A 15,525-nucleotide genomic window follows, 5' to 3' on the forward strand; every position below is an offset into this window, starting at 1 on the left:
GTGACCCAAAAAATTGAAAGAAAAAAAAAGGGATAAAAATCTATCCATTTCAAGGAACTAGAATGATAGTGCAGAAGAGAGTGCGCTTGCCTTACATGTGACCAAAATGGGTTTGATCCCTGGCATCCCAGATGGTCCCCCGACACCGCCAGGAGTGATTCCTGAGTGCATAGCCAGGAGTGACCTCCGAGCATGTGCGGTGTGGGTCGAAAACAAAACAAAAACAGTCATTTTCTGAGGGAGAAGACAGAGGGCTGCAGAGGGTCCTCCAAGCCCCTCCAGGAGCAATACCTAACCACAGAGCCAGGAGGAAGGCCTGAGCACCACTGGGTGTGGCCCCAAAGCAAAAAAAAAAAACAAAAAACTGCTTTGCATGTGTGAGGCCTGGAGTTTGCTCCCTAGTATCACAAAAATAAACAAATCCCCAAAGAACTGACCTTATCTGCAATTAGGGTCACCTATTAAAGTCGTCTGGAAACTCCTGGAATTTTCGGCTGGAGAGCTAGTACAACATGTAGGGCGCTTGCCTTGCTTACGAGTTATGAGTTTGAGTTTGATCCCATATGATCCCCCGAGAATTGCCAGGAGTGATTCCTGAGCAAGGAGCCAGGACTATGCCCTGAGCATCACCCACTGTGGCCCCAAAACAAAAAATATGAATAGTCACCACCACAAAACGCCTAGCAATTACATTTAGCAGAGTTACAGGGTAAAAGACAAATATTTAAACATTCATTTTCTGTTGAGAAGATAAATATTTAAAAATTCCTTTTCTGTCACTATCCTAACAGTAAACATGTGGACGCTGAAATGAAACGTATACTTCTATTTAACCGGAACCAGAGTGACAGTATAGCGGGTAAGGCACTTCCTCGTACACAGCTGACGAGGGTTCGATCCCCAACGCCCCATAGGATCCACTAAGCCCACCAAGAGTGATCCTTGAGCATAGTGCCAGGAGTAAGCCCTGAGCACTGCCAGATGTGATCCCTAAAACCAAAACTCCCCAGAATTCATCCAGTTCTCGGTATCACCACTCAAAATTACTTGGTCGATCCAAGGCATCTCATCTCTGGGTGCTGTTGTCAGCTCTGCTGGCTCTTAACAGCATGAGTTTCTGGTTTGAAAAGTGCATTGCCTGGGGCCTGAGCAGTAGTTCCGTGGGGAGGACCACTAGCCTTGCATATGGCAGACTGAGTGTGATCTCTGACATCCCATACGGTCCCCCAGTACCGCCAGGAGTAATTTCTTTGTGCAGAAACCAGGAGTAAGCCCTGAGCATCACTAGATGTGACTCAAACAAAAAAAAAAAAAGGAGAAAGTACATTTCCTGTCCAAGGAGATTCCAGAGATCCTAGAGACCTAAGCCAGCACTTGAAGTCCACTGAGGCACCAACAGAAAGTGGGGGGACCCACGGGGGAAGCAGTTTCCAAGCTCTCCAGCCCCCACCTCATATTTACTTACTTTAAGTTTTTCATGCCGAATTTCTTTTGACAAACTCTTCAAGGTTTTCAGCTGCTCCTGCAGGTCTGCGGGGATGCTCTTTTGAACTAGAGAGAACAGAAATCTACTCAGAAGGTCTAGGTTTCCAATGGGGTCCCAATCCCACTTGAGGCAGTGGGGGGGGATTTGTTTGGCATTTGGAGGGGCCACACCTGACGGTACTCAGGAACCACTTCTGGCAGTGCTGGGACCAGAGATGGGACATGGGTTAGCCACGTGCAAGGCAATGAATGCTCCGCTCCAGTCTCCTTTGATTGCCACGGTGAGGCTACCAAGAACACAAGACCTTTTTTGCTTTGTTTTTGTTGGGGGCTTCGGCTGGCAGTTTGTAGGGCTTACTCCTCAGGGTTCTGGGTTCAGCTGACAGGGCTCAGGGCATCCTGTGGGGTGTTGGGGACCAAACCTGGGTCAGTTGCTTATAGGACAAGCTCCTTCCTCACTATACTGTTTCTCTGGCTCCCAACCTGAAAGTTGTTTTGTGTTTTGTGTCGTTCCCTGGCACTGCTCAGGGATTACTCCTGGATAAATGTTTTTGCCTGCTATATTATTTCTCTGAACCCAGCCTAAAATTTTTACTTGAAGCTAGAGAGATGGTACAGTGGGTAGGGTGCTTACCTTGCATATGGCCAACCTGGGTTCAATCCCCAGTATCCCCTAGGGTCCCCTGAGACCCATCAACAGTGATCCATGAGAACAGAGCCAGGAGTAAACCCTGAGCACTGCTGGGTGTGTTCCAAAAACAAAAGTCTTATCCTCTGGGCTTAGAGTTTTAATGGGAAAAGCTTAGTCTTCAAAATGCTGTCTCCCCAGGGTCATAGCCAGAGCACAGCCAGCAGGGCACTTGCCTCACAGGTGACCAACTGGGTTCAATCCCTAGCATGCCGGGTGTGGCCCTCAAACCAACCAAATGCCATCTCCTCATTCCCGCAATGCTGACACCTTCTTGTGCCCAACAGTTTCCCCAGTTGTCCTCCAGAGTGTGATCAAAACATCAGAAATGGGAGGCTGGAGCGATCACACAGCGGGGAGGGTGCTTGCCTTGCACGCAGCCAAGCCGGGTTTTCGATGCCTGGTATCCCATATGGTCACTGAGCACCACCAGGAGTAGCCCCTGAGCACTGCCAGGTGTGACCCAACAACAACAACAAAAAAGTGAGGGCAGGAGTCATTTCTGAGTGAAGAGCCAGGAGTATCCCCTGAGCATTGCTGGCTGTGGCAAAAAACACATTAGAACTGAGGCTGGAGAGAGAGAACAGCAGGGAGGGCATTTACCTTGCACTTGGCCAACCTGAGTTCAATCCCTGGCACCCCACAGGTCCCCCAAACACCGCCAGGAGTGATTCCTAGTGCAGAGTCAGGAGTAGCCCCTGAGCATCGCTGGGTGTGACCCCCCCCCCCACACACAAAAAAAACATCGGAACTGCCTCCTACCTCTTCTGAGCTGGTTTAATTCCAGCTTTAAACTATGAAGGCTGGGCTGGAGCAATAGCACAGTGGATAGGGCGTTTGCCTTGCACGCGGCCAACCCGGGTTTGATTCCCAGCATCCCATATGGTCCCCTGAGCACCACCAGGGGTAATTCCTGAGTGCAGAGCCAGGAGTAACCCTTGCACATTGCCAGATGTGATCCAAAAAGCCAAAATAAACTATGAAGGCTAGGGAAGAATCCAGAATGACTAAGAAGAATAGATCAGAGAGAGAGCTAGGAGGGCTGAGTGCAGGCTCTCTATGTGGGATGCCTGAGTTTGATCCCCAGCACCACAGAGGCCCCTGAGCACTGCTGATATGGTCCCCAAACAAAAGGGCTGCTAGAATGGGTATGTTAATCTCAAGGATCCAGGAAGAAGCCCAGCTGCCAGAAGGCGAGACCAGGGGGAGAAAAATTGACTCAGGGGCATCAGGGATGTAGCTAAGCACTGTCCTTACATGGTGAGATCCTGGGTTTAATTCTGGAGGAGGAGGGAGATGGGAGGATAGATAAGAGGAAGAAATAGAGGGAAGAGGGAAGAAAAGAGGAAGAGGAGGAAGAAGAAATCAGCTTGGCACGAATGAGCCAGAGTGATGACGCAGAAGATTGAGCCCGTGTCTTGTCATGCTTGAGGCTTAGGACTCTGTTCCCAGCCCTGCATCCTCCACCCTCAGCCCTGGGCACTGCCAGGTGTGACTATACCAGCAGGTGAGTGCCAGGCGTGCAGAGGCCGTGGGAACCCTGAATACTGCTGGCAAGCACAGCGCAGACTGCAGCTCTGCCCCTTACTGTGGGCACGCACCCATCCGCTCCAGCAGGTACTGGATTTTATCCAACTCCGTCTCGCCAGCTCTCTCATCCAGATCCTTCATTTTCTCCTTCAGCTCCGTGTAGAGGCCAACGATCTCGCCCATGGTACGGAATGTTTCCACAGCGATAGGGAAGTTTGGCTCCAACTTTTCCAGTGACTCGCGTCTCTCCTGACGTGCATCAGCTGAGACTTGGGAGGTGCGTCTCAGGCTGTCAGTGCTCTTGTGCGGGCTAAGAAGTCCAGATCGAGATGGGGTCAAGTGTACCTGGCTAGGGTGACCTACACCTGCAGTCCTGTGGGTCCCTGGCTCTGCACTGGGGGACCTAGAACCCACACGTGTCTTTGAAGTGTGGGCTTTTGGCTTTTCAGTGTCAAGACCCTCTTGGCCAATACTAGACTCTAGCAAACGAGGTTCTCTGCCAGGAACATCCCTGCTATAAGATGGACGGGATGGCATCCGGCCTCGAAACTCTGGCCGTTCTGGGAATCCACCAACTCCCACGTCTTCAGCTCTTCTGTCTTGTTGATCCATGCCATGGGGATGGGCCCCCAACTGGACGAGACCAGGTGGATAGGCACCAGGCTGGCCAGGACCAGGTGGATAGTCTCCCGGTCGGCCCAGACCAGGTGGATAGGCGCCTGCTGGACCCAGACCAGGTGGATAGTCTCCCGGTGGGCCCAGACCAAAAGGATAGGCACCCGGTGGGCCCAGACCAGGTGGATAGGCACCAGGTGGGCCCAGACCAGGTGGATAGACACCAGGTGGGCCAAGATCACGTGGATAGGTGCCCGGTGGGCCCAGACCAGGTGGATAGGTACCCGGTGGGCCCAGGTCACGTGGATACGCTCCTGGTGGGCCCAGACCAGGTGGATAGGTACCCGGTGGGCCCAGGTCACGTGGATACGCTCCTGGTGGGCCCAGACCAGGTGGATAGGTACCCGGTGGGCCCAGCTCACGTGGAGAGACTCCTGGTGGGCCAAGGCCAGGTCTAACTCTAGCAGGTCGAATACCACCATATGAATCGGGGCCAAGCTGTACTGCCCCAGGTGGACCCTCTTCCGGCTGCACCAAATGTTCAACTGCTCCAGGTTGGGCAGTACCAGGTCTGACCAAATCAGTTAGATCCATTTCTGGTGGAACTGAGCCTTGTTGATCCATTTCAGGTTGTACCAAACCAGACTGATCCGTGCCAGGAGGTGGATATGCACCATCTTGGACCAAGTCAGGCTGGCCCGTCCCAGGTGGCACTGAACCAGGTAAATAAGCACCAGACTGGTCCATAGCAGCTTGACCTGTGCTGGCATCAATGAGACCAGGCTGCTTTACTTCAGGCTTTCTTATGCCAGGAGGGACCATACCAGGTGGGACCATGCCAGGCCGCCAAAGGCCATAAGGTTGGGCCATGCCAGGTGGGACCATACTAGGCGGGATCATGCCAGGCGGGGGGACCATACCAGGAGGGACCATGCCAAGCTGCCCCATGCCAGGCTGTCTCAGGCCAGGCTGGGTGACACCAGGAGGGATCATACCAGGTGGAACCATGCCAGGCTGCCCTACGCCAGGTTGAACCATGCCAGGAGAGACCGTGCGGGGCTGCCCCACACTGGGCTGTCTCAGGCCAGGTGGGGCCATGCCAAGAGGGACCATACCAGGCGGGCCCACGCCCGGCTGTCCTAGGACAGGTTGGACCATGCGGGGCTGCCCCATGCTGGGCTGTCTCAGGCCAGGCGGGACCACACCAGGAGGGACCATACCAGGTGGGACTACACCGGGCTGCACTAGGCCAGGTTGAACCATACCAGGAGGGACCATACCGGGCTGCCCTAAACCAGGTTGACCCATGCGAGGCTGCCCCATGCTGGGCTGTCTCAGGCCAGGCTGGACTACACCAGGAGGGACCATACCAGGTGGGACTACACCGGGCTGCCCTAGGCCGGGTTGAAACATGCCAGGAGGGACCATACCAGGCGGGACCATACCAGGCTGCCCTAGGCCAGGTTGAACCATGCCAGGAGGGACCGTACCAGGGGGGACCGCGCCGGGCTGCCCTAGGCCAGGTTGAACCATGCCAGGAGGGACCATACCAGGCGGGACCGCGCCAGGCTGCCCTAGGCCAGGTTGAACCATGCCAGGAGGGACCATACCAGGCGGGACCGCGCCGGGCTGCCCTAGGCCAGGTTGAACCATGCCAGGAGGGACCATACCAGGCGGGACCGCGCCGGGCTGCCCTAGGCCAGGTTGAACCATGCCAGGAGGGACCATACCAGGCGGGACCGCGCCGGGCTGCCCTAGGCCAGGTTGAACCATGTGGGGTTGCTCCACACTGGGATGCCCCACGCCAGGCTGGGCCAAACCAGGCTGCCCCATGGTTGGTGGGACTATGCCAGGCTGCCCCATGTCAGGTTGCCCCATGCCAGGCTGCCCTATGCCAGGTTGCCCCTCGCTGGGCTGGGCCACGCCGGGTTGAGTCACACTGGGTTGGGCAATGCCAGGCTGCCCCATGCCAGGTGGAACACTGTCAGGCTGTTCCACGCCAGGCTGCCCCACGCCGGGCTGCCCCACGCCGGGCTGCCCCATGCCAGGTGGGACCATGCTGGGCTGCCCCATGCCAGGTGGGACCATGCTGGGCTGGACCATGCCAGGTGGGACTATGCCAGGCTGCCCGACACCGGATTCGATCACGCCAGCCTGCCCTAGGCCAGGCTGGCCCACACCAGGTTGACCCACCCCAGGTTGGCCCATGCCGGGCTGCCCCACACTGGGCTGTCCCACGCCAGGCTGGCCCACGCCGGGCTGGACCACGCCGGGCTGGCCCACACCAGGCTGGCCCACGCCGGGCTGCCCCATGCCGGGCTGGACCACACCGGGCTGGCCCATGCCAGGCTGAACCACACTGCCTACGTCAGGTTGAACCACGCCGGGCTGCCCCACACCAGGCTGGACCATGCCAGGCTGCCCCATGCCGGGCTGGCCCACGCTGGGCTGCCCCATGCCGGGCTGCCCCATGCCAGGCTGGCCCACGCCAGGCTGGACCACACCACCTACGCCAGGTTGGACCACGCTGGGCTGCCCCACACCAGGCTGGACCATGCCAGGCTGCCCCACGCCGGGCTGGCCCACGCCGGGCTGCCCCATGCCGGGCTGCCCCATGCCAGGCTGGCCCACGCCAGGCTGGACCACACCGCCTACGCCAGGTTGAACCACGCCGGGCTGCCCCACACCAGGCTGGACCATGCCAGGCTGCCCCACGCTGGGCTGGCCCACGCCGGACTGCCCCATGCCGGACTGCCCCATGCCGGGCTGGCCCACGCCGGGCTGGCCCACGCCAGGCTGGACCACGCCGGGCTGCCCCATGCCGGGCTGGACCATGCCAGGCTGCCCCACGCCGGGCTGGCCCACACCAGGCTGGACCACGCCGGGCTGCCCCATGCCGGGCTGGACCATGCCAGGCTGCCCCACGCCGGGCTGGCCCACACCAGGCTGGACCACACCGCCTACACCAGGTTGGACCACACCGGGCTGCCCCATGCCGGGCTGCCCCATGCCAGGCTGGACCACACCGCCTACGCCAGGTTGGACCACGCTGGGCTGCCCCACACCAGGCTGGACCATGCCAGGCTGCCCCACGCTGGGCTGGCCCACGCCGGACTGCCCCATGCCGGGCTGGCCCACACCGGGCTGGCCCACGCCAGGCTGGACCACGCCGGGCTGCCCCATGCCGGGCTGGCCCACACCAGGCTGCCCCACGCCGGGCTGGCCCACACCAGGCTGGACCACACCGCCTACACCAGGTTGGACCACACCGGGTGACCCCATCCCGGGCTGCCCCACACCGGGCTGCCCCACGCCGGGCTGGACCACACCGCCTACACCAGGTTGGACCACGCTGGGCTGCCCCATGCTGGGTTGGACCATGCCAGGCTGCCCCACGCCGGGCTGGCCCACACCAGGCTGGACCACACCGCCTACACCAGGTTGGACCACACCGGGTTGGCCCACGCCGGGCTGCCCCATGCCGGGCTGCCCCATACCGGGCTGCCCCATGCCAGACTGGAACAAACTAGGCTGACCTACACCAGGCTGAACCAACCCTGGTGGGTAGGTACTAGGCTGGCTCCAACCATATGGGTAAGCACCAACCTGCCCCACGATGGGTTGAGCCACGCCCACCTGCCCCGGGACAGGCTGAGCCATATCAACCAGCCCCACGCCAGGCTGGCCCACACCTACTGACCCCATGCCAGGCTGGCCCATGCCAGGCTGGCCCACGCCCACCTGCCCCATGCCGGGTTGGCCCACGCCCACCTGCCCCACGCCGGGCTGGCCCACGCCCACCTGCCCCACGCCGGGCTGGCCCACGCCCACCTGCCCCACGCCGGGCTGGCCCACGCCCACCTGCCCCACACCGGGTTGGCCCACACCCATCTGCCCCATGCCCACCTGCCCCACACCAACCTGGCCCACGCCCACCTGCCCCAGGCCCACCTGCCCCATGCCGGGCTGGCCCACGCCCACCTGCCCCACGCCCACCTGCCCCACGCCGGGTTGGCCCACGCCCATCTGCCCCACGCCGGGTTGGCCCACGCCCACCTGCCCCACGCTGGGTTGGCCCACGCCCATCTGCCCCATGCCCACCTGCCCCACGCCGGGCTGGCCCACGCCGGGCTGGCCCACGCCCACCTGCCCCACACCGGGCTGGCCCACGCCCACCTGCCCCACGCCGGGCTGGCCCACGCCCACCTGCCCCACGCCGGGCTGGCCCACGCCCACCTGCCCCACGCCGGGTTGGCCCACGCCCACCTGCCCCACGCCGGGTTGGCCCACGCCCACCTGCCCCACGCCGGGTTGGCCCACGCCGGGTTGGCCCACGCCCATCTGCCCCATGCCCACCTGCCCCACGCCAACCTGGCCCATGCCCACCTGCCCCATGCCCACCTGCCCCATGCCGGGCTGGCTTACGCCCACCTGCCCCACACCGGGCTGGCCCACGCCCACCTGCCCCATGCCGGGCTGGCCCACGCCCACCTGCCCCATGCCCACCTGCCCCACGCCCACCTGCCCCATGCCAGGCTGGCCCATGCCCGCCTGCCCCACACCAACCTGGCCCACGCCCACCTGCCCCATGCCGGGCTGGCCCACGCCCACTTGCCCCACGCCCACCTGCCCCATGCCAGGCTGGCCCATGCCCGCCTGCCCCACACCAACCTGGCCTACGCCCACCTGCCCCACGCCGGGCTGGCCCACGCCCACCTGTTCCACTCCGGGTTGGCCCACTCCCATCTGCCCCATGCCCACCTGCCCCATGCCGGGCTGGCCCACGCCCACCTGCCCCACCCCCACCGGCCCCACTCCGGGCTGGCCCATGCCGGGCTGGCCCATGCCCACCTGCCCCAAACTGGGTTGGCCGATGCCCACCTGCCCCACACCAACCTGGCCTACACCCACCTGGCCCATGCCCACCTGCCCCACGCCGGGCTGGCCCACACCCACCTGCCCCACACCAGGTTGGCCCACGCCTACCTGCCCCATGCCAACCTGACCCTTGCCCACCTGCCCTGCGCCGGGCTGGCCCACGCCCACCTGCCCCAAACTGGGCTGGCCGATGCCCACCTGCCCTATGCCAACCTGGCCAACACCCACCTGCCCCATTCCAGGCTGGCCCACGCCCACCTGCCCCATGCCAACCTGGCCAACACCCACCTGCCCCACGCCGGGTTGGCCCACGCCCACCTGCCCCATGCTGGGCTGGCCAACACCCACCTGCCCCACACCAACCTGTCCTATGCTGGGCTGGGCCATCCCACCCTGCCCCACACCGAGCGGGCCCGTACCCACCTGCCTCGTGCTGGGTGGGCCCACACCCACCTGCCCCACACCTGGCTGGGCCGCACCCACCTGCCCCACACCTGGCTGGGCCGCACCCACCTGCCCCATGCTAGGCTGAACCATAATAGGCTGGCCCCAACCAGGCTGAACTGCATTAATGCCTGTGGCAGATGGGATGAGGCCAGCAATTCCCAATCCCGGCTGAGCCACGCCTTGCGAGCGCTCGGCAATCTCCACCAAACTAGGGGAAATGACGACATGCTCGTCTGCGAGAGGGGCAACCGTCCCAAACTGGTCCACCCCAGGCAGTCCCCATCGCTCAGGGCCCAGACCATATCCAAGTCCCCGCGGATCTGCTCCCAGGGGGGCCTGACCAGGCTGCTCAGGACTGGGCAGCTGAAACATTTGCTGTTGTCTGCTTGCTGGCAAAGGTGGCACCCCGAGCTGGCTCATGGCCTGTGGGGCCAATCCCTGCTCAGCCATCCCCAGGCTGGGCATCACGCGCTGCTGAGCGATGCCCATGGGCATCAGGCCTTGCTGGTAGTAGGTGGCCTGGATCCGCGACAGCTCCTCCGGGGAGAGGGACATTAGTCTGGGGTCTTCTGGGAAGGCTCTGTACGGCTGCATGTGGGCCATGGAGGGTCTACCAGGCGGCGAGATGCCTAGGCTGGGGACCTGGTCCTGCTCCCCCATCATTTTCTGCTTGGGCTTGCGGTGATCTGAATCCTTCTTCAACTGGGAGACAGCTGGGGCCTGGGCCCTGGCACCTTCAGGGGCAGGCATGATGAAGTCTCTGCCTCTACGTTGCTGGTCTTCCTTGGTGACACCATAGTCGAGCAGCTGGTCCATGCCCATGTGCCTGGAGATACCGCTGGTACTCAGCACTGCCTCTCTGGACTTACTAGGTTCTACAGCTGTTTCCTCTCCTTCCTGCCAAGGAGACAAGATATGAGTCCCGGTCCATCACTGGGAGTGGGGTGGGGGTGGGCGGGAATGGAGGTGATGTGCTTTGGAACCCTCTGGAGAAACAAGACCCTCTGGTTCATAACACCAAGCACAGAATGGGGTTCCCCATCAGGAGAACCTCAGAGAAGTAAAAGAAATCATCTGTGATCTGATCACAGTTAGGGCATGACAAATTCTGACTCTGTGTGTGTGTGTGTGTGTGTGTGTGTGTGTGTGTGTGTGTGTGTGTGTGTGTTTGCGGGGCTGGGGTTTGAACCCAGGTCCCAAGCGAGGAAGTGCAGGACTGACTCAGCTCCGGGAGACCTTTTCCTCGGAAGAGACAAGCCCTAAGCTCAGGGCAGCTGCAAACTGGAGATGGACGCCTGCCACACACTGTCCCACAGAGACAGGCCTGACACCACCTTCAGGGCACAGTGGCTGTGCAGGAGCTGAGTGGCACCACGTAGGGCCTCCCTACTTTGGGTTTTGATTTTATTGATTGACTGATTTTTGAGCTACACTTGGCAATGCTCGGGGCTGACTCCTGCCTCTGCGCTCAGGAATTACTTCTAGGGGTGCTTGGGGGAACTGAATGGGGGGCCGAGGATCGAACCTTGGTCTGTCTCACGGCAGTCAAGTGTCTTTCCTGTTGTACTAGCTCTCTGGCACTATGATTTTTTTTCTTTCTTTTTGGGTCACATCCAGCGATGGTCAGGGGTTACTCCTGGCTCATGCACTCAGGAATTACTCCTGGCGGTGCTTGGGGGACCATATGGGATGCTGGGAATTGAACCTGGGTCGGCCAATGTTGGCTGCGTGCAAGGCAAACGCCCTACCCGCTGTGCTATCGCTCCAGCCCCTGATTTTGTTATTTAAAGGGATATTCAGGGCCGGGTGGAAGGCTTGAAGGGTTGGAGCACATGCCTTGCTTTTCAAGGTCCCCCCAGCAAAGACCTGAACTGTAGGCTATCAACAGCCGGGCAACTATTACCAGGAGGGGCCTGAGGGCTTCTGGAAGGCCAAAAGCAAAGAAGAGGTAAAAACTATACTCAGACAGGGGTTATGACTCCAGCTGTTGAGAGATGCTTACCGTGTGAGGCCCTGGGCTGGGCTCCCCCCCACCCCCCCCATGTCATATCCCAATGAAATATCCCAATGAAACAAACAGCAAAGCAGCTCCTGCCCTGAGTGCCTCGCCAGGCTCAGCTCAATCTGACCACCAGGGGGCAGCACCCACACAGCCTTGAGCCTCTCACCTGTGCCCTAGAAAGGCCTCCGGACTCAGAATCAATCAGGCAAACAGAACAAAGGGGAGGAGGAAGCTGACGCCCCAGACAGCCTTAGAAAGAGGACAGTTGGTTTTTGTTGTTGTTGTTTTTTGCTTCTTGAGTCATACGCGGTGATGCTCAGGGATCACTCCTGGGCATGCTCAGGGAACCATTCCGGATGCCGAGGATCGAACCTGGGTAGGCCGTGTGCAAGGCAAGCACCCTATCTGTTGTACTATTGCTCCACTCGCAGTTTTTCATTTGCTTATTTTATTGCCCAACGTACTCAGGGGCCCCTCTAGGAAACCAGGGATACAACTGTGGTTGGCCATGTGCAAGCAAATACCTTTTCCCCAGTATAATCTCTTCAGCCCCATGAAAAGTGAAATCATATCCACATACAAGGCAAGTACCTTACACACTGCATTATCTCTTGTTCTTCAGTTCTTGTTTTTGGGCCACACCTGGCAGTGCTCAGGGGTTACTTCTGGCTCTGTGCTAAGTGATCACTTCTAACATGCTCAGGGAACCATAAAGGATGCTGGGGATAGAACCTGGGTCGGCTGCATGCAAGGCAAGCACCCTACCTGCTGTACTATGGCTCTGCCTGGCCCCAACCCCACTTGACTCTCTCTTCGGCCCCCAAAATGGGCCCTTTTAAAACCACTGCAAAGGGGCTGGAGTGATAGCACAGCGGGTAGGGCGTTTGCCATGCACGCGGCCGACCCGGGTTCAATTCCCAGCATCCCATATGGCCCCCTGAGCACCGCCAGGAGTAATTCCTGAGTGCAGAGCCAGGAGTGACCCCTGTGCATTGCCAGCTGTGACCCAAAAAGAAAAAAAAAACACTGCAAGTCCCGACAGTCCTGAGACCACTGCACGGTTATTTGTCCAGGAGATGCCTAAGTCCAGCCCGTGTCCAGCCCCGATTCAGTGAGGGAAGACTCAGCCAGACTTAGTAAGCCTTGTAGGCGGAAGCAGAAGCAGTTCCTGCGTTCACACTGATACAGAGTGGCCAACCAATCCCCCAGCAGCTGTGTCCTAGGCTCACTCACACAAACCCGCCGGCACGAAGCAGGCACAAGAGTGCCCTGGCTAGGGGGAGACCAGAAGGATGCTGTGGGAAGCAGGGCAGGGACAGGGTTTGGGGAGGGGTCCAGGGTGATGGTGCAGTGGCTCTTGCCTCTCACGTGGCTGACTGCGTTCAAGACAAGCGCCTAACCTGCTGTCTACCGCTCTTGCCCCAAAACTCTCATTTCTTTTCTGGTGGTGGTGGGGTGCCAGGAATCACACCCAGACCCCTGTGAGGCAACACCCCACTGTGGGCCCCCGCAGGACCCTCCTTTAGTTCCTGCTTTCCCCTTCAGCTCACGGCTCCCGGGATTTGAAGAAACAATGCCTTGTATTGAGGGTGAGCTGTTTCTGCAAGAGAACACGTGCTTGAGGACCGTGAACCTAGTCACGAGGTCACTGCAACACTCCTGACCATACCCCCTGCCACAGAGCGCCGGCTGTCATGCCTCGGGCCACATGAAAACACCAAACTTCTGATGGCAGAAGGCTGGGGGTTCAGAGCCCTGGCCAGTCTTGCCCTATTCCAGGCTTTCGAGTGTCGGCTTCCAGCCATGGGCCCCATGGCCAGGCTTACCAACCCCTGGCCCAAGAGGGGCAGTGCAGTCTTGTCAAGGACCGGGCTGACCAGGGCAATGCCCACTGCACTCATGCAGTTCCACCTAACCGGGGCTGTTCTCTAAACGTTCAGGCGCTACCCAGCTGGGGGGGGGGGCGGTGTCTCCCCGAAGCTACTTCCTGGAGGGCTTTGGTGAAAGTGGGCCAATCCTTCATGCATTCCCACTTTCAGAGTTCTGCCCTGCAAGTGGGCACCCCTGTGAAGTGTCACGGCGGAGCCTGACACGGCTCTTCCGGCACCCACTGGGAGCTGCCCCACAGTGAAAGGGGTTTGGGGAAGCCCACACAGCCCCCAGGCCCCTGTGCTCACCCCAAGGGGTGTAATGGCTACTTGGGAGAGCCTCCAGCCGTCGGTGATGGCGTGCTCCAGATCCTCCCAGGTTACCATGGTGACTTCATCCCCCATAGGCATCACACTCAGCTTCCGGTCCATGGCATCCTAAAGGGACAGATATGTGCATATGGGTTCACATATGCACGCACATGGGTTCACACACATGGACACGGGTTCACACATTCGGGTTACAAATGCACACAACGGGGTTCATACATGGGTTCACACACACAAATGGGTTCACACAAGATCACACACATACAGAGGTTCACATATACAAGTTCAGAGTGTCACATACAAATGGGTTCACACACACATATACAGGTTCACACACATGGGTTTCTACATGGGTTCACACACGCACGCGTGAGTTCACACATCCAGAAGTTCACACACATACAAAGGTGTTCACACACAGGTTCACACAATGGGTTCACACACATATACACAGGTGCTCACCCATGGGCTCACATATGGGCTCACACATGTACAGAGATTCAAACAGAGGTTCACACATACACAGCTTCACATAGGGGTCACACAAGTTCACGCATGGGCTCATACACACAGTTCAGTGCCTGGGAGTGACTTGCAGCCCTTCTAAAGTGTCCTGGGAGCGGCTTTCCAGTCCCCTGTGAGCCCCCCTAGGACCCCGTGAGGGAGGCAAAGAATCTCCCCTTAATCCAGAATCCAGGAGCAGTATCCCCAGAAGCGGAGGGCACCCCACACTGGAGTGACGCGGGAATACACACAAGCCTCGAGGGAGACCATCCCCGCCTCCCCTGCACCAGCGGCCCTGCCCCCAGAGCTGCCTCAGTTACCAGGAAACCATCGCGCTCGTGGATCAACTTCTCCAGCTCGTCCACCCGCTGGATGATTTTCTGGAAGAATTCAGAGATGAGGAGTCAAAGCAGCCCTGCCGGGTGAAACTTACGCACACACACACACACACACACACACAAACACACACACACACCACAATGCACACACCTGCTCATACATGAACACACTCACAACACTCACAGCCAGCCATACAAACATGACTGTTGACACATTCTCACCCACACGGATGCACACACACCTGCTCATACACTCACAACACTCACAGTCACATACGAACACACGAATGCACACACACCTGCTCACACATCCGCACAACCTCCTCATACTCAGAGGCTCACCCCTGCACACACACACACACACACACACACATACATACACACAAACACACACACTCATGTGTACACTCGCATCCTCCCACACACCCTTCCGGACAGGAAAGGAGCAGGACCAAGTGGACAGCAGTGCGGAGAGAGGGCCGGTGCTTGGGGCCGGGAGCCAGAAGCAGCGGCACATGGGACATGTGCGAGCACGTGTGAGCTCAGGCCAGAGCCTGGCCCCGGACCCCTGTAGCCTGGCAGAGACAGACATTGTTGGGATTTCCAGGGCATCTGAATGTCGGTACAGCCTGGGCCACAGTGCACACTTCACACGTGTGAGGGTCAGGCTCTACCTAGCCCACACTACACACACCCACCATCATTGCTGGAAGAGCCCCCCCAGCCAGCCGCTCTCCAGAACTAGCCTCTGAATGGCTAAAAATTAAAACCAGGAAGAAAAATAAGAGGGGATCAGCAAGAGCACTGTGCTTAAGGTGTTGACTTTGCATGCAGCTGAGC

The 15,525-nt window shown here is 59.4% G+C and overlaps 1 protein-coding gene across 1 annotated transcript in view; it reads right to left on the reverse strand.

Annotated features, from left to right (window-relative positions):
- The window catches only part of QRICH2 (glutamine rich 2), a 29,774-nt gene that overhangs the window by 9,994 nt on the left and 4,255 nt on the right, over positions 1–15,525 (reverse strand). The window contains exons 3-14 of the mRNA XM_056115356.1: positions 14,668–14,727; positions 13,823–13,951; positions 9,985–10,540; positions 9,710–9,876; positions 8,825–9,274; positions 7,925–8,719; positions 7,343–7,552; positions 6,259–7,234; positions 5,869–6,012; positions 4,286–4,889; positions 3,775–4,013; positions 1,451–1,551 (exon numbers count right to left, since the gene is read on the reverse strand). Of these exons, the coding sequence (XP_055971331.1) occupies positions 1,451–1,551; positions 3,775–4,013; positions 4,286–4,889; positions 5,869–6,012; positions 6,259–7,234; positions 7,343–7,552; positions 7,925–8,719; positions 8,825–9,274; positions 9,710–9,876; positions 9,985–10,540; positions 13,823–13,951; positions 14,668–14,727 (4,431 nt within the window). The remainder of the gene's footprint in view (positions 1–1,450; positions 1,552–3,774; positions 4,014–4,285; positions 4,890–5,868; positions 6,013–6,258; positions 7,235–7,342; positions 7,553–7,924; positions 8,720–8,824; positions 9,275–9,709; positions 9,877–9,984; positions 10,541–13,822; positions 13,952–14,667; positions 14,728–15,525) is intronic.

Source organism: Sorex fumeus, unplaced genomic scaffold (genome assembly GCF_029834395.1).
Source record: "Sorex fumeus unplaced genomic scaffold, SorFum_2.1 ptg000029l, whole genome shotgun sequence".
NCBI classification, from domain to species: Eukaryota; Metazoa; Chordata; class Mammalia; order Eulipotyphla; family Soricidae; genus Sorex; species Sorex fumeus.